General features: G+C 60.8%; 2 protein-coding genes across 3 annotated transcripts in view; both read right to left on the bottom strand.

Annotated features, from left to right (window-relative positions):
• The window catches only part of LOC308050658 (spliceosome RNA helicase DDX39B-like), a gene marked incomplete at its 3' end in the record, with an annotated part of 12,112 nt that extends 1,668 nt beyond the window's left edge, over positions 1-10,444 (bottom strand). The window contains exons 1-7 of the mRNA XM_080360814.1: positions 10,356-10,444; positions 7,678-7,898; positions 7,461-7,588; positions 5,496-5,588; positions 4,592-4,775; positions 2,697-2,815; positions 696-827 (exon numbers count right to left, since the gene is read on the bottom strand). Of these exons, the coding sequence (XP_080216940.1) occupies positions 696-827; positions 2,697-2,815; positions 4,592-4,775; positions 5,496-5,588; positions 7,461-7,588; positions 7,678-7,888 (867 nt within the window). The 5' untranslated portion in view covers positions 7,889-7,898; positions 10,356-10,444. The remainder of the gene's footprint in view (positions 1-695; positions 828-2,696; positions 2,816-4,591; positions 4,776-5,495; positions 5,589-7,460; positions 7,589-7,677; positions 7,899-10,355) is intronic.
• A 494-nt stretch (positions 10,445-10,938) lies between these two features.
• Positions 10,939-14,896, bottom strand: LSM2 (LSM2 homolog, U6 small nuclear RNA and mRNA degradation associated). 2 transcript variants are annotated; one of them, XM_080360730.1, is made up of 5 exons: positions 14,839-14,896; positions 14,670-14,737; positions 13,802-13,832; positions 13,269-13,328; positions 10,939-11,533 (listed from the first exon to the last, which is right to left on the bottom strand). In XM_080360730.1, the coding sequence occupies exons 1-5, from the start codon at positions 14,839-14,841 to the stop codon at positions 11,408-11,410; spliced, it is 288 nt and encodes a 95-aa protein (XP_080216856.1). In that variant the 5' UTR covers positions 14,842-14,896; the 3' UTR covers positions 10,939-11,407. The 2 variants fall into 2 exon arrangements, with proteins under 2 accessions (XP_080216856.1, XP_080216857.1); XM_080360731.1 differs by having other exon boundaries at positions 14,670-14,716; positions 14,839-14,865.
• Between the last annotated feature and the right edge of the window lie 5,847 nt (positions 14,897-20,743).

Genomic DNA, 20,743 nt, shown 5'->3' with positions numbered 1-20,743 from the left:
CAAATTCCTGGGTGCCCCCTGAACTCCTGGGTCCCTCCTGAACTCCTGGGTCCCCCCATGATCCCCATGTCTGCCCCCCGAACTCCTGGGTCCCCCCATGATCCCCATGCCTGCCCCCCGAACTCCTGGGTCCCCCCCCGAACTCCTGGGTCCCCTCCTGAACTCCTGGGTCCCCTCCTGAACTCCTGGGTCCCCCCATGATCCCCATGTCTGCCCCCCGAACTCCTGGGTCCCTTCCCGCACTCCTGGGTCCCCCCCCGAACTCCTGGGTCCCCCCAGGGCTGCCAAGTCCACCCAGGTCCCCCATCTCCCCAAACTCCTGGGTCCCCCCATGATCCCAATGTTCCCCCCTGAACTCCTGGGTCCCCTCCCCAGTTCCTGGGTCCCCCCCAAACTCCTGGTCCCCCTCCCCAATTCCTGGGTCCTTCCCAAACTCCTGGGTCCCCTCCCCAGTTCCTGGGTCCCTCCCGAACTCCTGGGTCCCTCCCGAACTCCTGGGTCCCCTCCCCAATTCCTGGGTCCCCCCCGAACTCCTGGGTCCCCCCCATCCATTCCTTTTCCCCATTGCCTTCCCCTTGTATTCCCCTCCCCTTTGCCCCCCAAACCCGGGATTTTTGGGGTCCCCCCCCAATATCCGGGGTCCCCCCATCATTTTTGGGTCCCCCCCTTGGATTTTGGGGTGTCCCCCTCCTCACCTGGTTGAATTCCAGCACGTCCAACAGGTCGAACAACTTGCGGTTCTTCTCGTTGTCCTTCAGCTTCACGTAATATTGTTGCAGCCCGTGCAGCGTCAGCTTCGTCTCGTCGTCCACAAAGATCTCCATGGGCTGGGGGGGGACCCCAAAAATTAAACGGGGGTCCCCCCCCTTGCACCCCAACAATCTAGGGGGGGTCCCTGCGCCCCAATTTGGTCCCAAAATGGCCCAATTTGGTCCCCAAAACGGCCCAAAACGGCCTCTGGGAGACCAAAAAGGTCCCTCTTGACTGCAATAACTATGGGTTTGGGGACCCCCTTGCACCCCAAAATAAATGATGCGGTCCCTGCATCCCAGAACTGAATGGGGGTCCCCCCCTGCACCCTAAAACTTAATGGGGGGGTCCCTGCGCCCCAATTTGGCCCCAAAATGGCCCAATTTGGTCCAAAATGGCCCAAAACGGCCCCTGGGAGCACAAAAGGTCCCTATAGACTCCAATACCCCCCCCATGGGTTTAGGGACCCCCCTGTACCCCAAAACTTAATGGAGGGTCCCCTGCACCCCAGAATTTAAAGGGGGTCCCCCTCCTGCACCCCAAAACTTAATGGGGGGTCCCTGTGCCCCAAAATGGTCCCAAAATGGCCCAAAACAGCCCCTGGGAGGCCCAAAAGGTCCCTATAGACTCCAATAACTCTCTAAGGGTTTGGGGATCCCCCTGCACCCCAAAACCTAATGGGGGGATCCCGTGTACCCCAGAACTTAAAAGGGGGGGTCCCTGCACCCCAATATGGTCCCAAAATGGCCCATGGGAGCCCCAAAGAGCCCCCTGAGCATCCCTGAACTCCCTGCATCCCAATGGGGCTTTGGGGACCCCCCTGCACCCCAAAATAAATGGGGGGTCCCCTGCACTCCAGAACTTAAATGGGGTCCCCCCCTGCACCCCAAAACTTAATGGGGGGGCCCTGTGCCCCAATATGCCCCAAAATGGACCCTAAGACCCCAAAAAGTCCCTATAGCCCCCAATGCCTCCTGATGACTTTGGGGGATCCCCCTGCACCCCAAAATTTAATTGGGGGTCTCTGCTCCCCGAGACTCAATAGGGGTGCCCCTGGACCCCAATATATTCTCTGTGACCCCAAAATATCCTGTGGGGACCCCAATATGGTCCCTGGGACCCCAATATATCCCTTGGGACCCCAAAACAGCCCTGGGACCCCAAAAAGGCCCCTCGGACCCCAATATATTCTCTGCGACCCCAAAATATCCTGTGGGACCCCAATATGGTCCTGGGACCCCAAAATGTCCCAGAGACCCCAAAATATCCCTTGGGACCCCAAAACAGCCCCTGGGACCCCCAATACGGTCCCTGGGCCCCCCAAAATATTCCCTGAGACCCCTAAATATCCCATGGGTCCCCAAGATGTTCTCTGGGACCCCCAAATATCCCTTGGCAGCCCAAAAATCTCCCGTGGGGACCCCAATATATCCCTTGGGATGCCAATATATTCCCTGGGACCCCAATACAGTCCCTGGGACCCCAAAAATATTCCCTGGGACCCCAATATGGCCCCTGGGACCCCAAAATACCCCCCCCTCCCCCCCCCCAGCACCCCAATACCACCCCCCCCACCCCCATTTTCCCCCTTTTTCCCCCCAAAACAAAAACTGCCAAATCTCCTGCTCGGCGCCGGCTCCTTTTGGGGGTCCTGGGGGGGTCCCGGGTTCCAGCGCCGAATCCGGGGGGGCTCCCGCTTGTTCTCGTCGTGTGCCGCAGCGTTTCGGGGTTGGGGGGGGACCCCGGGATTGTGGGGGGGCCAAAAATAAAAGAGGAGGGGACACGGGACACCCCAAAAATAGAACAAAACGCAGCCAAACTGCTTTGGGGGGGCTCTTCGAAGAGGAGGAAAAAACGGGGTTTGGCGGGGGGGGGGACGGACCCGAATTTCTTCCGCATGGGGTGGGGGGGGGCGGGGGGGGTGAGGGGGGTAATTAGTTAATTACGTCTTGCATGAATTTGCGGCAGACGGGGCGGATTTCCTTGCTGAGCGTGGCGCTGAACATCATGACCTGCTTTTCGTGCGGGGTCATGCGGAAAATCTCCTGGACGTCCCGGCGCATGTCTTGGGGGGGACAAAGAGGGGGTTAGAATGGGGTTTGGGGGGGTTTTTGGGGGGATTGGAAGGGGTTTGGGGGGGGGGTAGACATCAGTAGGGACCAGAGTGAACGGCACAGAGCGAGTTATAGGAAGGGGTTTGGGAGTGCAGACATCAGTAGGGACCAGAGTGAACGGCACAGAGGGAGTTATAGGAAGGGTGTTAGGAGTTCAGCCATCAGTAGGGACCAGAAGTGAACGGCACAGAGCGAGTTATAGGAAGGGTTTGGGGGGTGTAGACATCAGTAGGGACCAGAGTGAATGGCACAGAGTGAGTAACAGGAGGGTTTGAAGGGGTTTGAGGGGTGTAGACATCAGTAGGGACCAGAGTGAACGGCACAGAGTGAGTTATAGGAAGGGTTTGGGGGGTGTAGACATCAGTAGGGACCAGAGTGAACAGCACAGAGTGAATTAGAGGAGAGGGCTGGGGAGGGGGTTTGGTGCAGTTGGAGGGGGTTGGGGGGGAGGGGGGTGTAGGCATCAGTAGGGACCAGAGTGAACGGCACAGTGTGTGTTATAGGAGGGTTTGAGGGGGTTTGGGGTGGTTGGAAGGGGTTTGGGGGGGTGTAGACATCAGTAGGGACCAGAGTGAACGGCACAGAGTGAGTTATAGGAAGGGTTTGGGAGTTCAGCCATCAGTAGGGACCAGAGTGAACGACACAGAGTGAGTTATAGGAGGGCTTTAGGGGGTTGGAGAAGGGGTTTTAGGCGGCCTGGGGGGTAACAGAGGGGTAATAGGGGGGCTGGAAGGAGTTTTAGGGGTGCAGCCATCAGTAGGGACCAGAGTGAATGGCACAGAGTGAATTACAGGAGGGGGCTGAGGGGCTGGGGAGGGGATTTGGTGCAGTTGGAGGGGGGTTGGGGGGGGGGGGGGGGGGGGGGGTGTACACATCAGTAGGGACCAGAGTGAACAGCATAGAGAGAGTTATAGGAAGGGTTTGGGAGTTCAGCCATCAGTAGGGACCAGAGTGAACAGTGTGTAGTGAGTGAGAAAAGGGGTTTGGGGGGCAAGGGAGGGTTTTGGGGGCTTGGGGGACTGTGGTCACCCCCAAATCTCCTCTTGGACTCCTGGTAGCCTCCCCAGGCCCCTAGGACCCCCCCCAAGTCTCCCTTCTAACTTGCTACAAGCTGTTCACTCTGGTCCCTACTGATGGCTAAATGCCCAAACCGCCCCAATGCCTCCTGTAACTCCCTCTGTGCCGTTCACTCTGGTCCCTACTGATGGTTGAACTCTGCAAATAGCCCCAGCACCCCCCCAAACACCCCAGAACCCCCCCAAACACCCCAGAACCCCCCTAAACACCCCAGAACCCCCCTAAACACCCCAGAACCCTCCCCAGGACCCCCTCAAATCCTCTCCTCTAACTCACTACAAGCTGTTCACTCTGGTCCCTACTGATGACTACACTCCCAAACCACCTCCAATGCTTCCTATAACTCAATCTGTGGCATTCACTCTGGTCCCTACTGATGGCTAAATGCTGCAAATAGCCTCAGAACCCCCCAAACACCCCAGAATCCTCCCCAATCCTCTCCTCTAACTCACTACAAGCTGTTCACTCTGGTCCCTACTGATGGCTACATGCCCAAACCGCCTCCAATGCTTCCTATAACTCACTCTGTGGCGTTCACTCTGGTCCCTACTGATGGCTAAACGCTGCAAATAGCCCTAGAACCCCCCCAAAGACCCCAGAACCCCCCCCAAACCCCTCCAGGACACCCCAAAACCCCGCCCAGGACCCACCGAGCTGCTCGAGCATCTTGTCGCACTCGTCCAGGATGAAGTGTTTGATGTGCTTGAGGTTGAGGCTCTTGTTCCGCGCCAGGGCCAAGATCCGCCCGGGCGTCCCCACCACCACGTGGGGACAGTTCTTCTTCAGCACCTCCTCGTCCTTCTTGATGGAGAGCCCCCCGAAAAACACCGACACCTGGGGGGGCAACGGGGTCACCCCAAAACCTACACACCCCCCTGGAGCCCCATAGAGCCCCCCGAAAAACACCGACACCTGGGGGGGCAACGGGGTCACCCCAAAACCTACACACCCCCCTGAACCCCCATAGAGCCCCCCAAAAAACACCGACGCCTGGGGGGGCAACGGGGTCACCCCAAAACCTACACACCCCCCTGGACCCCCATAGAGCCCCCCAAAAAACATCGACACCTGGGGAGGCAATGGGGTCACCCCAAAACCTACACACCCCCCTGGACCCCCATAGAGCCCCCCAAAAAACACCCACACCTGGGGGGCAACAGGGTCACCCCAGAATCCTGAAGCCCCCCAGTGACCCCCAGAGTCCCCCAAAAAACACTGACACCTGGGGGGGCAACAGAGTCACCCCAAAACCTACACACCCCCCTGGAGCCCCATAGAGCCCCTCGAAAAACACCGACACCTGGGGGGGGCAACGGGGTCACCCCAAAACCTACACACCCCCCTGGAGCCCCATAGAGCCCCCCAAAAAACACTGATACCTGGGGTGGGAACAACAGGGTCACCCCAAAACCAGCACACCTCCCTTTTACCTCCATCCCCACCTTCCCAAAACTTTGGGGTCCCCTAGAATTTCAGGGTGACTTTGCATCCCTCTCCCAACACTGGGGGTCCCCAGGGCCCCCCCAAACCTCCCCTGCACCCCAAAAATCGCACCTTAACGCTGGGCATGTACTTGGAGAAGCGCTCGTACTCTTTGCTGATCTGGAACGCCAGCTCCCGCGTGTGACACATCACCAGCACTGACACCTAAAGGGACAGGGGGGTCACCTAGGGCCCCCCCAAACCTGGGGGACCCCCCTACAGCCCCCCAAAATCTATGGGACCCCCCCCAAATCTGTGGGACTCCCCAAAATCTGTGGGACCCCCCAAAGCCCTGATGTGGAACAGCAGCTCCCATGTCTGATGCATCAACACCAGAGATATATAGGGGGAAAAGTGGGGTCACCCAGGGCCCCCCCAAACCTGAGGGACCCCCCCACAGCCCCCCAAAATCTATGGGACCCCCCAAAGCCTGATGTGGAACAGCAGCTCCCCTGTCTGATGCATCAACACCAGAGATATATGGGGGGGACAGTGGGGTCACCACAGGGCCCCCCCAAACCTGGGGGACACCCCCCCAGACACCTGGGTCCCCCATCCCCAAATTCTGGGGTCCCCCCAGTTCTTATTGGGCAGCCCTGGATCTCCTCCCCGGACGCCTGGGTCCCCCGAACTCCTGGGTCCTCCCCGAACGCCTGGGTCCCTCCCGAACTCCTGGGTCCCCCCATCTCTAATTTCTGGGTTCCCCCCAATTCTTATTGCAGAGCCCTGGATCTCCTCCCTGGACGCCTGGGTCCGCCCGGATGCCTGGGTCCCCCAAACTCCTGGTTCCCCCCAAACTCCTGGGTCTCCCCAAACATTTGTGTCCCCCGAACGCCTGGGTCCCTTCCTGAACTCCTGGGTCCCCCCGAACGCCTGGGTCCCCCCCGTCTCTAATTTCTGGGTTCCCCCCAATTCTTATTGCAGAGCTCCGGATCTCCTCCCTAGATGCCTGCGTCCCCCCGAACTCCTGGGTCCCCCGGACGCCTGGGTCCTCCCCAAACTCCTGGGTCCTCCCCAAACTCCTGGGTCCCCCGGATGCCTGGTTCCCTTCCCAAACTTCTGTGTCCCCCTGAACTCCTGGGTCCCTGGGATGCCCATGTCTCCCCGAACGCCTGGGTCCCCCCGGACGCCTAGGTCCCCCGAACGCCTAGGTCCCCCCCTAACTCCTGGGTCCCCCCGTCTCTAATTTCTGGGTTCCCCCCAATTCTTATTGCACAGCCCTTGATCTCCTCCCTGGACGCCTGGGTCCCCCCGGACGCCTGGGTCCCCCAAACTCCTGGGTCCCCCGAACGCCTGGGTCCTCCCGAACGCCTGGGTCCCCCTGAACTCCTGGGTCCCCCCAAATGCCTGTGTCTCCTTGTGTCTAATTTCTGGGTTCCCCCCAATTCTTATTGCAGAGCCCTGGATCTCCTCCCTGGACGCCTGGGTCCCCCGGACGCCTGGGTCCCCCTGAACTCCTGGGTCCCCCCGAACTCCTGGGTCCCTCCAAATGCCTGTGTCTCCTTGTGTCTAATTTCTGGGTTCCCCCCAATTCTTATTGCAGAGCCCTTGATCTCCTCCCTGGACGCCTGGGTCCTCCCGGACGCCTGGGTCCCCCGAACTCCTGGGTCCCCCGAACGCCTGGGTCCTCCCGAACTCCTGGGTCCCCCTGAACTCCTGGGTCCCTCCAAATGCCTGTGTCTCCTTGTGTCTAATTTCTGGGTTCCCCCCAATTCTTATTGCAGAGCCCTGGATCTCCTCCCTGGACGCCTGGGTCCCCCGGACGCCTGGGTCCCCCCGAACTCCTGGGTCCCCCTGAACGCCTGGGTCCTCCCGAACGCCTGGGTCCCCCCGAACTCCTGGGTCCCCCCCAAACGCCTGGGTCCCCCCATCTCTAATTTCTGGGTTCCCTCCAATTCTTATTGCAGAGCCCTGGATCTCCTCCCTGGATGCCTCGGTCCCCTGAACTCCTGGGTCCTCCCCGAACACCTGGGTCCCCCTGAACGCCTGGGTCCCCCGGACGCCTGGGTTCCCCCGGACGCCTGGGTCCCCGCTGACCTGTCCGGTGACGGGCTCCAGCTGCTGCAGGGTGGCCAGCACGAACACGGCCGTCTTGCCCATGCCGGACTTGGCCTGGCACAGCACGTCCATGCCCAGGATGGCCTGCGGGATGCACTCGTGCTGCACTGCGGGCGACACGGGGGGGTGAGCACCCCAAAAACCACCCCCCGAAATGTCCCAAAACGGCCCCAATCGTCCCCAAATCAAATCTCACCCTCGGAGGGGTGCTCGAAGCCGCAGTCCACGATGGCGCGGAGCAGCTCGGGTTTGAGCAGGAAGTCGCGGAAGCCGGAGCTGTGGATGGACACGTACGAGCCCTTCACGTCCTTTTTGGGGGGCACCTCGGCCCCGTCCCCCCCGGCCGCGTTCTCCACTTCATCATCTTCGTAGTCCAGGAGTTCGTTGTCAACGTCGTTTTCCGCCATCCTGACGGGGCTGGAGGGGATTGGGGACAATTAGGGACAATTGGGGACAATTGGGGATACGGGGAGCCCGGGGACACCCCGATATTTGGGGGAGAGAGACCCTGGAAATGGGGACTTGGGACAGGGGGAGGGACCCAAGTGTGGGCAGCACTGTCACCCCAAAAGGGACCAAGGGACACCCCGACATTTGGGGACGTGAGACCCCAAAAAGGGACCAAGGGACACCCTGAGATCTGGGGACATGAGACCCCAAAAAGGGACCCCAAGTCTTGGTCCCCCTGTCACCCCAAAACGGACCAAGGGACACCCCAAGATGTGGAGACATCAGACCCCAAAAGGGACCCCAAATCTTGGTCCCTCTGTCACCCCAAAAGGGACCCAGGGACACCCCAAGATCTGGGGACACGAGATCCCAAAAGGGACCCAGGGACACCCCAACATTTGGGGACATGAGACCCCAAAAGGGACCCCAAGTCTTGGTCCCCCTGTCACTCCAAAAGGGACCAAGGGACACCCCAAGATTTGGGGACATCAGACCCCAAAAGTGACCAAGGGACATCCCAATGTTTGGGGACACGAGACCCCAAAAGGGACCCAGGGACACCCCAACATTTGGGGACATGAGACCCCAAAAGGGACCCCAAGTCTTGGTTCCCCTGTCACCCCAAAAAGGGACCAAGGGACACCCCAACATTTGGGGACATGAGACCCCAAAAGGGACCCCAAGTCTTGGTCCCCCTGTCACCCCAAAAGGGACCAAGGGACACCCCAATGTTTGGGGACATCAGACCCCAAAAGGGACCCAGGGACACCCCAACATTTGGGGACATGAGACCCCAAAAGGGACCCCAAGTCTTGGTCCCCCTGTCACCCCAAAAGGGACTCAGGGACACCCCAACATTTGGGGACATCAGACCCCAAAAGGGACCCAGGGACACCCCAACATTGGGGGACATGAGACCCCAAAAGGGACCCCAAGTCTTGGTCCCCCTGTCACCCCAAAAGGGACCCAGGGACACCCCAAGATCTGGGGACATGAGACCCCAAAAAGGGACCAAGGGACACCCCGACATTTGGGGACATGAGACCCCAAAAAGGGACCCAGGAGTGCCCCAATGTTTGGGGACATGAGGCCCCAAAAGGGACCCAGGGACACCCCAATGTTTGAGGACCTGAGACCCCAAAAGGGACCAAAGTGTCTTGGCACCCCTGTGACCCCAAAAGGGACCTGGACACACCAGGGACACCCCAACATTTGGGGACACGAGACCCCAAAAGAGACCCAGGGACTCCTGTGACCCCCAAAAGGGACATCCCAACATTCTGGGACATGAGACCCTAAAAGGGACCCAGGAGTCCTGGTACCCGTGTGACACCAAAAGAGACCCAGGGACACCCCAACATTTGGGGACATGAGACCCCAAAAGGGACCCCAAGTCTTGGTCCCCCTGTCACCCTAAATGGGACCAAGGGACACCCCAAGATTTGGGGACGTGAGACCCCAAAAGGGACCAAGGGACACCTCAACATTGGGGACATGAGACCCCAAAAAGGGACCAAGGGACATCCTAAGAGATTTGGAAACATGAGACCCCAAAAGGGACCCAGGGACACCCCAATGTTTGGGGACATGAGACCCCAAAAAGGGACCCAGGGACACCCCAATGTTTGGGAACATGAGACCCCAAAAGGGACCCAGGAGTGCCCCAAAGTTTGGGGACATGAGACCCCAAAAGAGACCCAGGGACACCCCAAGATGTGGGGATATGAGACCCCAAAAGGGACCCCAAGTCTTGGTCCCCCTGTCACCCCAAAAGGGACCCAAGGACACCCCAATGTTTGGGGACATGAGACCCCAAAAGGGACCCAGAGACACCCCAAGATCTGGGGACATGAGACCACAAAAGAGACCCAGGGACACCCCAAGATGTGGGGACATCAACCCCAAAAGGGACCTCAAGTCTTGGTCCCCCTGTTGCCCCAAAAGGGACCCCCCAGGATTTGGGGACATAAGACCCCAAAAGGGACCCAGGCGTCCTAGTACCCTCGTCACCCCAAAAGGGACCCAGGGACACCCCAACATCTGAGAACACGAAACCCCAAAAGGGACCCAGGCGTCCTGGCACCCCCCCGTCCCCCCAAAAAGGTCCTGGGACCCCCCACCCCCTCAATGGACCCAGGCATCCCCCCGCCCCCCCCCAGCCAATCCGCGCCCTTCCCGCCAAACCCCGAACCCGCGGCGGCCGCGTCTCCCCCGGCTCCTCCACCCGCCGCCATCTTGGCGCCCACAATGGCGGCGGGGCCGGGAGCGCCCCCGTTACAGCCCCGCGGCGGGATCCGAGGGTCCCGGCGGGCGCGGGGGGTCCCGGGCGCGGGGTATCGGCCGCCGCGGGGGCCCGATGGGCGGCGGGAGCCGCGATGCGGGGCGGATGGAGAAGGCGGGCGATGCCGCGCCGCCATCACTTACCGCCGAGCGCTGCGACCGGGAGTGGGCGGTGCTGCGAGCGTCACTTCCGCCCGCCGCTCCAAAGCCCCCAAGCTTTGGGCTGCCCGCTGAGATCGCCTGATGCCGCGCGAATCGTTTCGTAGCGCTGGGTTTTAAACGGCGCTTTTTAAACCGGGCGCTTTTCCCCGTGGAGGCGACACCCGTGATCGCGTCACCCGGTGCCACCCGGGGGTCCCGGCCCGTGCGTGGGGAGGGATTTGTGAGCAGGCGCTGCAATGGGCAGCCCCCGCTGGGGTCCTCGGAGCGGCGTTGTCAAGGCGACGGGCCCCGGCGGGAAGCCCCGCCCTGGTTGCGCCCCCTGCCGCGTCGCTATGGCGACGGTTCCCGCCGCCGCTTGGCCACGCCCCCTGGGCGGGAGGAACCAAAAGTGCGGGGGGGGCGGGGGAACCCAGGAGTTCGGGGGAGGGGGGACATGGGGGGACCCGGGGGGACCCAGGCATCCGGGGAGGGACCCAGGCGTTCGGGAGGGGCTTCACCCACACACCCAAACCCCCCCCACATACCCCCAACCCCCCCCAATAAAAAGGGACCCAGGCGTCCGGCAGCACCGCCCCCAACCAGGGCTGATCCATTGGGTTTATTGGGGGGGTTCAGGAGGGGGGGGGGGGTCAGGGGTCCCTGGGGGGGATCCCCAATTTTGGGGGGGTCCCCCATTTTCCTGCAGCCCCTCTTTGCACCCCCATCCCGCAGCAGCCGAACGTCCCATTTTGGGGCATTTTTGGGGCGTTTTGGCTCATTTTTTCGGGATTTCGAGGGTTTTGGGGGGTCAGGAGCTCAATGGGGATCTCAGGGGAGTCCTGGGGGGGTCCCCAATTTTGGGGGGTCCCCAATTTTCCCCCAGCCCCTCTTTGCACCCCCATCCCGCAGCAGCCGAGTGTCCCAGTTTGAGGCGGATTTGGGGCGTTTCTGGGCGGATTTTGGCCGGTTTTGGGTCATTTGGAGCCGTTTTTTCGGGGTTTTGGGGGGTTTGGGGGTTCGGGGGGGTGTCGGGGGGGTCCCCGTGTTTTGGGGGGTCACTGTTTTTGCTGCAAAGCCTCTTTCCTGGCCGCGTCCTGCAGGAGCTGCGTGTCCACCTCGTCGGCCGGGAGCTGCACGTAGCGAACCACCGAGCCCCGGATGAAGCAGTTGCGGACGGACAGCTGGGACGGACAGACAGACATAGAGACCCATAGGGACCCATAGAGAGCCATAGAGACCCCCCCAGACCCATAGAAACCCATAGAGACCCCCCCAGACCCATAGAGACCCATAGGGACCCCCCAGACCCATAGAGAGCCATAGGGACCCCCCAGACCCATAGAGAGCCTCCTGGACCCATAGAGAGCCCCCAGACCCATAGAGAGCCATAGGGACCCCCCAGACCCATAGAGAGCCTCCTGGACCCATAGAGAGCCCCCAGACCCATACAGACCCACAGGGACCCCCCAGACCCATAGAGAGCCATAGGGACCCCCCAGACCCATAGAGAGCCTCCTGGACCCATAGAGAGCCCCCAGACCCATAGAGAGCCATAGGGACCCCCCAGACCCATAGAGAGCCTCCTGGACCCATAGAGAGTCCCCAGACCCATAGAGAGCCATAGGGACCCCCCAGACCCATAGAGAGCCTCCTGGACCCATAGAGAGCCCCCAGACCCATACAGACCCATAGGGACCCCCCAGACCCACAGAGAGCCTCCTGGACCCATAGGGACCCCCCAGACCCATAGAGAGCCATAGGGACCCCCCAGACCCATAGAGAGCCATAGGGACCCCCCAGACCCATAGAGAGCCTCCTGGACCCATAGAGAGCCCCCAGACCCATAGAGAGCCATAGGGACCCCCCAGACCCATAGAGAGCCTCCTGGACCCATAGAGAGCCCCCAGACCCATACAGACCCATAGGGACCCCCCAGACACTGAGCAGTTGCGGACAGACAGCTGGGACAGACAGACAGACATAGAGACCCATAGGGACCCATAGAGAGCCATAGGGACCCCCCAGACCCATAGAGAGCCATAGGGACCCCCCAGACCCATAGAGAGCCATAGAGACCCCCCCAGACCCATAGAAACCCATAGAGACCCCCCCAGACCCATAGAGACCCATAGGGACCCCCTAGACCCATATAGACCCATAGGGACCTCCCAGACCCATAGAGAGCCTCCTGGACCCATAGAGAGCCCCCAGACCCATACAGACCCATAGGGACCCCCCAGACCCACACAGACCTTCCTGGCCCCATAGAGAGCCCCCAGACCCATAGAGAGCCATAGGGACCCCCCAGACACCGAGCAGTTGTGGACGGACAGCTGAGACGGACAGACAGACGTATAGAGACCCATAGAGAGCCATAGGGACCCCCCCAGACCCACACAGACCTTCCTGGACCCATAGAGAGCCCCCAGACCCATACAGACCCATAGGGACCCCCCAGACACCGAGCAGTTGGGGACAGACAGACAGACGTATAGAGACCCATAGAGACCCACAGAGACCCCCCAGACCCACACAGACCAATAGAGACCCTCCTGGACCCATAGAGAGCCCCCAGACCCACAGAGACCCCCCCAAGACCCATAGAGCGCCCCCCCCCTAGAACTATAAAGACCCCCCAGACCCATAAAGACCCATAAGGACCCATAGAGACCCCCCCCTAGACCCACAGAGACCCCCCCAGACCCATAGAGACACATAGAGACACCCCTGACCTATAGAAACCTATAGAGACTCCCCACACCCATAGAGACCCATAAGGACTCCCCAGACTCACTGAGACCCATAGAGACCCTCCCAGCAAATAGGAGACCCCTGGGATGCCCCCAGACCCCCAGGGACCCCCCAGGGACCCCCCAGGGACCCCAGACCCCCATGTCCCCCCGTTTGGGGTCCCACCATGTGTGGATATTTCTCGGGGTCGGTGACGCTGATGTCGGTCAGTTTGATGTTCAGGTACTGGGGGAGAGGGGTCAGAGACCCATAGAGACCCCCCCAGACCCACAGAGACCCATAGAGATCCCCCCAGACCCACAGAGACCCCCCCAGACCCACAGAGACACATAGAGATGCATAGGGACCCCCCCAGACCCATAGAGACACCCAGACCCATAGAGACCCCCCAAGACTCACAAAGACCCATAGAAACCCCCCCAGACCTATGGAGACACCCCCAGACCCATAGAGACCCATAGGGGCCCCCCAGACCCACTGAGACCCCCCAGACCCACTGGGACCTATAGAGAACCCCCCCAGACCCACAGAGACCTATAGGGACCCATATGGACCTACAGAGACCTATAGAGACCCCTCAAGACTCATAGAGACCTATGGAGACACCCCAGACCCATTGAGACACCCCAGACCCACAGGAACCCCCCCAGACCCATAGAGATCCCCCCTGGACCCATAGAGACCCCCCCACATCTCACCTGATCCACGGAGTGGAGGGTCCCACAGATGCTGCCAAAAGAAACAGGGGGGTCCATGGGGGGGTCCATGGGAGGTCTATAGGGGTCCATGGGGGGGTCTACAGGGGTCCATGGGGGGGCCCATGGGGCGGGGTCTATGGGGGGCCCATGGGGGCTTCGTGGGATCTCGGGGGGGGTCCATGGGGGGGTCCATGGGGGGTCTATAGGGGTCCATGGGGGGGTCCATGGGGGGTCTATAGGGGTTCATGGGGGGAGGTCCATGGGGAGGCCCATGGCGGGAGGTCCATGGGGGGGTCTATAGGGGTCTATGGGGAGGTGCATGGGGGGTCTATAGGGGTCCACGGGGAGGTCCATGGGGAGGTCCATGGGGAGGTCCATGGGAGGTCTATAGGGGTCTATGGGGGGGTCCATGGGAGGTCTATAGGGGTCTATGGGGGGGTCTATAGGGGTCCATGGGGGGGTCCATAGTGGGGGGTCCATGGGGGCTTCATGGGATCTCTGGGGGGGTCCATGGGGGGTCTATAGGGGTCCATGGGGGAGGTCCATGGGGAGGCCCATGGGGGGTCTATAGGGGTCCATGGGGAGGCCCGTGGGGGGTCTATAGGGGTCCACGGAGAGGTCCATGGGGGGGTCCATGGGAGGTCTATAGGGGTCTATGGGGAGGTCCATGGGGGGGTCCATGGGGGGGTCTATGGGGGATTCATGGGATCTCTGGGGGGGGTCTATAGGGGTCTATGGGGAAGTCCACAGGGGGTCTATGGAGGTCCATGGGGGGTCTACGGGGGTCCGTGGGGGTGTCCATGGGGGGTCCATGGGGGGTCCATGGGGGGTCCATGGGGGGGCCTATGGGGGTCCGTGTCCCCCTCACCTCAGGTCGTTCTTCAGCTCCACCACCACGTCCTTCCCCACCAGCGACTTGAAGAACGAGTAGAACAGCTGGGGGAGGGGTGAGGGATCAATGGGGGGCCCAGGGGACCCCAAAAAACCCCCCAAAAAGCGACGATTTACCCCCAAAATCCCCCCGGTCCCGCTCTCACCATCGCGACGCCCGCCAAGCAGCGCGCCCCGCCTACTTCCGCCCGAACGCACGCCCACTTCCGCCCGAACGCACGCCCACTTCCGCCCGAACCCAGCGCTCTGCTTTCCCAAAGCCACGCCCCCGCCGCAACGCGATTCGTCAGCCCTGAGGAGGCTCTGCCTATCCGAGGCAAAGCCCCGCCCCTTGATTTGCATGGCTCCGCCCACCGGACGCGGGGGCTGAGGTGGGGGGGGGAAGTGACTCAGCCAACCCCGCGCTGGGGCAAAGGTGAAGGGGCGGGGCCAGGGGGACCCCCAAATAACCCCCAGGGTCCTAAACCCCCCCCAGTGACCCCAAATAACCCCCAGGGTCCCAAACCCCCCCAGTGACCCCCAATGACCCCCAGGGTCCCAAACCCCCCCCAGTGACCCCAAATAACCCCCAGGGGCCCAACCCCCCCAGTGACCCCAAATAACCCCCAGGATCCCAAACCCCCCCCAGTGACCCCAAATAACCCCCAGGGTCCCAAACCCCCCCCAGTGACCCCCAATAACCCCCAGGGTCCCAAACCCCCTCAGTGACCCCCAATAACCCCCAGGGTCCCAAACCCCCCCCAGTGACCCCAAATAACCCCCAGGGTCCCAAACCCCCCCCCAGTGACCCCAAATAACCCCCAGGGTCCCAAACCCCCCCCAGTGACCCCCAATAACCCCCAGGGTCCCAAACCCCCCCAGTGACCCCAAATAACCCCCAGGGTCCCAACCCCCCCAGTGACCCCAAATAACCCCCAGGGTCCCAACCCCCCCAGTGACCCCAAATAACCCCCAGGGTCCCAAACCCCCAGTGACCCTGAGTCACGTCCCCTTTGTCCCCCACTGTCCCCCACTGTCCCCCACTGTCCCCTCCCTGCCCAGGGCCGCCCACGCAGGGTGGGGACCGGCCCGACCGGCCCCGGTGACGCCGGTGTCACCGTCACTGTCATTGTCACCTGTCGCGGGCACCGGGGATTTAAGGGCGACGGGGAGAAGCCCACGGGACACACGGGAGCTGGTGAGTGGGGACGGGGATGGGGACATGGGGATGGGGACATGGGGACATGGGGATGGGGACATGGGGATGGGGACATGGGGATGGGGACATGGGGACATGGGGATGGGGACATGGGGACGGGGACATGGGGACATGGGGACATGGGGATGGGGACATGGGGATGGGGACATGGGGACGGGGACATTGGGACAGTGATGGGGACATGGGGATGGGGACATGGGGATGGGGACATGGGGATGGGGACAATGGGACAGTGATGGGGACATGGGGATGGGGACATGAGGATGGGGACATGGGGACAGGGTTGGGGACATGGGGATGGAGACATGGGGACAGGGTTGGGGACATGGGGATGGGGACATGGGGATGGGGACATTGAGACATGGGGATGGGGACATGGGGACATGGGGATGGGGACATGGGGACGGGGACATTGGGACAGTGATGGGGACATGGGGATGGGGACAATGGGACAGTGATGGGGACATGGGGATGGGGACATGGGGACATGGGGACAGGGATGGGGACATGGGGACATTGGGATGGGGACATGGGGACCATGGGACTGCGATGGGGACAATGGGACAGAAGGGGAGGGGGACATGGGGACATAGGGACATCAGGATGGGGAGAATGGGACAGGGATGGGGACATTGGGTTGGGGACATTGGGTTGGGGACATTGGGATGGGGACACAGGGATTAGGATGGGGACAATGGGACAGGGATGTGGGGACAGGGACATGGGCATGGGGACATGGGGACATCAGGATGGGGACAATGGGATGGTGATGGGGACATCGGGATGGGGACATTGGGATGGGGATGATGGGACAAGGACAGGGACATGGGGACATCATGGGGACAGGGGGACATGGGGACAGGGATGATGGGACAGGGATGGGGACAGGGTTGGGGACATTGGGTTGGGGACTTTGGGATGGGGACATGGGGACAAAGACAGTGATGGGGACATTGGGATGGGGACAATGGGACAGGGACATGGGGACATTGGGATGGGGACAATGGGACAAGGACAGGGACATGGGGACATCATGGGGACATGGGGACAGGGATAATGGGACAGGGATGGGGACATCAGGATGGGGACATTGGGATGGGGACATTGGGACAAGGACAGGGACATGGGGACATCATGGGGATAATGGGACAGGGATGGGGACAGGTCTGGGGACATTGGGTTGGGGACACAGGGATGGGGACATGGGGACAGGATGTGTGGCCAGGCTGGGGACACAGGGGGTGGCGCTTGTCCCCATGTCCCCAAACAGGATGTGTGTGGGTGCCCCGGGTCCCCACCCGTGGCCCCAATGGCCCCAGACAGGATGTGTGTGGGTGGCCCCGTGTCCCCAATGTCCCCATGGGCCCCCATGTCCCCCAATGTCCCCCAATGTCCCCATGTCCCCCATTGTGCCCCCATGTCCCATATCCCCCCATGTCCCCATGATGTCCCCATATCCCCCTTTGTTCCCATGTCCCCATATCTCCCCATATCCCCCCATGTCCCCCATGTCCCCCCATGTCCCCATATCCCCATGATGTCCCCATATCCCCCTTTGTTCCCATGTCCCCCCATGTTCCCCCATATCTCCCCATATCCCCCCATATCCCTATGATGTCCCCATATCCCCCCATGTCCCCATTGTCCCCATTGTCCCCATATCCCACATGTCCCCCCCTGTCCCCATTGTCCCCATGTCCCCCCATGTCCCCCCATGTCCCCCCATGTCCCCCCATGTCCCCATTGTCCCCTTTGTCCCCATATCCCCCCATATCCCCATTGTCCCCATGTCCCCCCATGTCCCCTTTGTCCCCATATCCCCCCATATCCCCTCATATCCCCCCATGTCCCCATGATGTCCCCATATCCCCCCTTGTCCCCATATCTCCCCATATCCCCCCATGTCCCCCATGTCCCCATTGTCCCCATATCCCCCATGTCCCCATGTCCCCATTGTCCCCATATCCCCCCATGTCCCCATATCCCCCCATATCCCCCCTTGTCCCCATATCTCCCCATATCCCCCCATGTCCCCATTGTCCCCATTGTCCCCATATCCCCCCATGTCCCCATATCCCCCCATGTCCCCATATCCCCATTGTCCTCATGTCCCCCCATATCCCCCAATGCCCCCATGTACCCATGATGTCCCCAATGTCCCCGTGTCCCCATATTCCCCCTATACCCCCATGTCCCCAATGTCCCCATGTCCCCCATGTTCCCCCATTGTCCCCATATCCCCCCTGTGTCCCCATATCCCCCCATAACCCCCAATGTCCCCCAGTGTCCCCATGTCCCACATTGTCCCCCTGTCCCCCCATGTCCCCATGGTCCCCAATGTCCCCATGATGTCCCCAATGTCCCCATTGTCCCCATTGTCCCCAGGCAGGATGTGCGCTCAGTGTTTGGCGAATCTCGTGCGTCAGGTCTGGGGGTTCCTGAGGAGCCTTTGCGGGGGACACGGAGGTGAGAGATGGGGACATGGGGACAATGGGGGGACATGGGGACAACGGGGACATTGGGGACAATGGGGACATGGGGGGACATGGAGACATTGGGGACAATGGGGACATGGGGGACATGGGGACATGGGGGACATGGGGGACATGGGGGACATGGGGATATGGGGACATGGGGGGACATGGGGACAATGGGGGACGTGGGGGGATATGGGGGGATATGGGGCTAATGGGGATATTGGGAACACAGGGGACATGGGGAGATACAGGGGGACATGGGGACAATGGGGACATGGGGGGATATGGGAACAGGGGGACATGGGGGGACATGGGGAGACATGGGGACAATGGGGACACTGGGGACATGGGGGGACATGGAGACAATGGGGGACATGGGGAAATGGGGGGACATGGAGACAATGGGGGACATGGGGGATATGGGGGGACATGGAGACATTGGGAGACATGGGGGACATGGGGGGACATGGGGACATGGGGGATATGGGGACAATGGGGAACATGGGGACAATGGGGGACATGGGGGGACATGGGGACAATGTGCGGACATTGGGACATTGGGGGACATGGGGACAATGGGGACATGGAGACATTGGGGGACATGGCGACATGGGGGACATGGGGGGACATGGGGGGACATCTGGACAGTGGGGATATGGGGACATGGGGGGACATGGGGACAGGGGGACAGGGGGGGATATGGGGGGACATGGGGACAATGGGGACATGGGGGACATAGGGGGACATGGGGGATATGGGGACAATGGGGAACATGGGGACAATGGGGGACATGGGGGGACATGGGGACAATGTGGGGACATTGGGGGACATGGGGACAATGGGGAACATGGGGGGATATGGAGGGATATGGGGACATGGGGGGACACTAAGGTCAAAGGTCACCACTCACCCCCCTTCCCCCACAGGCTCCTCCTCCCCCCCCTCAGCCGGGGGGTCGACGGCGGCTCCGCCCAAAGATGATTGAGACGCCCCCAAAACCACCTGGGACCCCCAAAACCTCCCCCTGGACCCCCAAAACCCCCCAGGACCCCCTGGGACCCCCCGGGACCCCCAAAGCCCCGCCCGGGGAGAATAAACCAACTATGACCCTGCGAATGTCTGTGGTTTGTTGGGGGACCCAGGAGTTCGGGAGGGACCCAGGAGTTCGGGGAACCCAGGGGGGGAATCCAGGAGTTCGGGAGGGACCCAGGAGTTCAGGGGGGACCCAGGAGTTCAGAGGGACCCAGGAGTTCGGGAGGGGACCCAGGAGTCCGGGAGGGACCCAGGCGGGGAACCCAGAAGTTTGGGAGGGACCCAGGAGTTCTAGGGTGGGACCCAGGAGTTCAGGGGGGACCCAGGAGTTAAGGATGGACCCAGGAGTTCGGGAAGGGACCCAGGAGTTCGGGAAAGGACCCAGGAGTTCTAGGGTGGGACCCAGGAGTTCAGGAGGGACCCAGGAGTTCGGGAAGGGACCCAGGAGTTCGGGAAAGGACCCAGGAGTTTGGGAAAGGACCCAGGAGTTCAGGAGGGACCCAGGAGATCGGGAAGGGACCCAGGAGTCCGGGAGGGTCCCAGGAGTTCGGGAGGGACCCAGGAGTTCGGGAAGGGACCCAGGAGTTCAGAGGGACCCAGGAGTTCGGGAAGGGACCCAGGAGTCCGGGAGGGTCCCAGGAGTTCGGGAGGGACCCAGGAGTTCGGGAAGGGACCCAGGATCGGATAATCCAGAGCAAAAAGCGCTTGTTCAAAGGTGAAAACATTTGACTCTAAAAAGAGCTGTTTCTGCCCGGTTTCGAACCGGGGACCTTTCGCGTGTGAGGCGAACGTGATAACCACTACACTACAGAAACGGGGCCGGGTGGGGACCCCGATAGGGCCCAATTCGAGCCAATTTCGACCCAAATTGGAGCCAAATTGGAGCCAAATTCCCCTTTCCCGCCACTGGTTTTGATCCGAGCGCGACGCGTTTAATCGCCCCCAAAATTTTGCATTAATGCCAAAAATTTGCAAAATGCAAAAAAATTGCAAAGTGCACAAATTTGCGAAATGCAAAAATTGGTGAAATGCAAAAATGTGCATAAATGTAAAAAATTGCATAAATGCTCAAAATGTGCAAAACGCACAAATTTGCAAGATGCAAAAAGTTGCGAAATGCAAAAAAGTTGCAAAATGCAAAAAATTTGCAAAATGCAAAAAGTTGTGAAATGCACAAATTTGCAAGATGCAAAAAAATTTGCGAAACGCACAAATTTGCATAAATGCAAAAAATTTGCAAAAGGCAAAAATGTGCAAAGTGCAAAAAATTGCAAAATGCAAAAAATTTGCAAAATGCACAAATTTGCAAAATGGAAAAAATTGCAAAATGCCAAAAATTTGCGA

Source organism: Nesoenas mayeri (genome assembly GCF_963082525.1).
Source record: "Nesoenas mayeri genome assembly, chromosome: 29".
In the NCBI taxonomy this organism is placed as follows: domain Eukaryota; kingdom Metazoa; phylum Chordata; class Aves; order Columbiformes; family Columbidae; genus Nesoenas; species Nesoenas mayeri.
Note: the sequence above shows the minus strand (reverse complement) of the source record. Positions and strands in the feature narration are given on the sequence as shown.

What these genes read in the sequence shown, in the direction of transcription:
- LSM2 (XM_080360730.1), bottom strand. An exon ending in GAGCTGAAGAACGACCTGAG is followed by an intron (nt 13,833 to 14,669) that starts GTGAGGGGGACA and finishes TTCTTTTGGCAG; the next exon opens with CATCTGTGGGACCCTCCACT. An exon ending in CCCTCCACTCCGTGGATCAG is followed by an intron (nt 13,329 to 13,801) that starts GTGAGATGTGGG and finishes CCTCTCCCCCAG; the next exon opens with TACCTGAACATCAAACTGAC.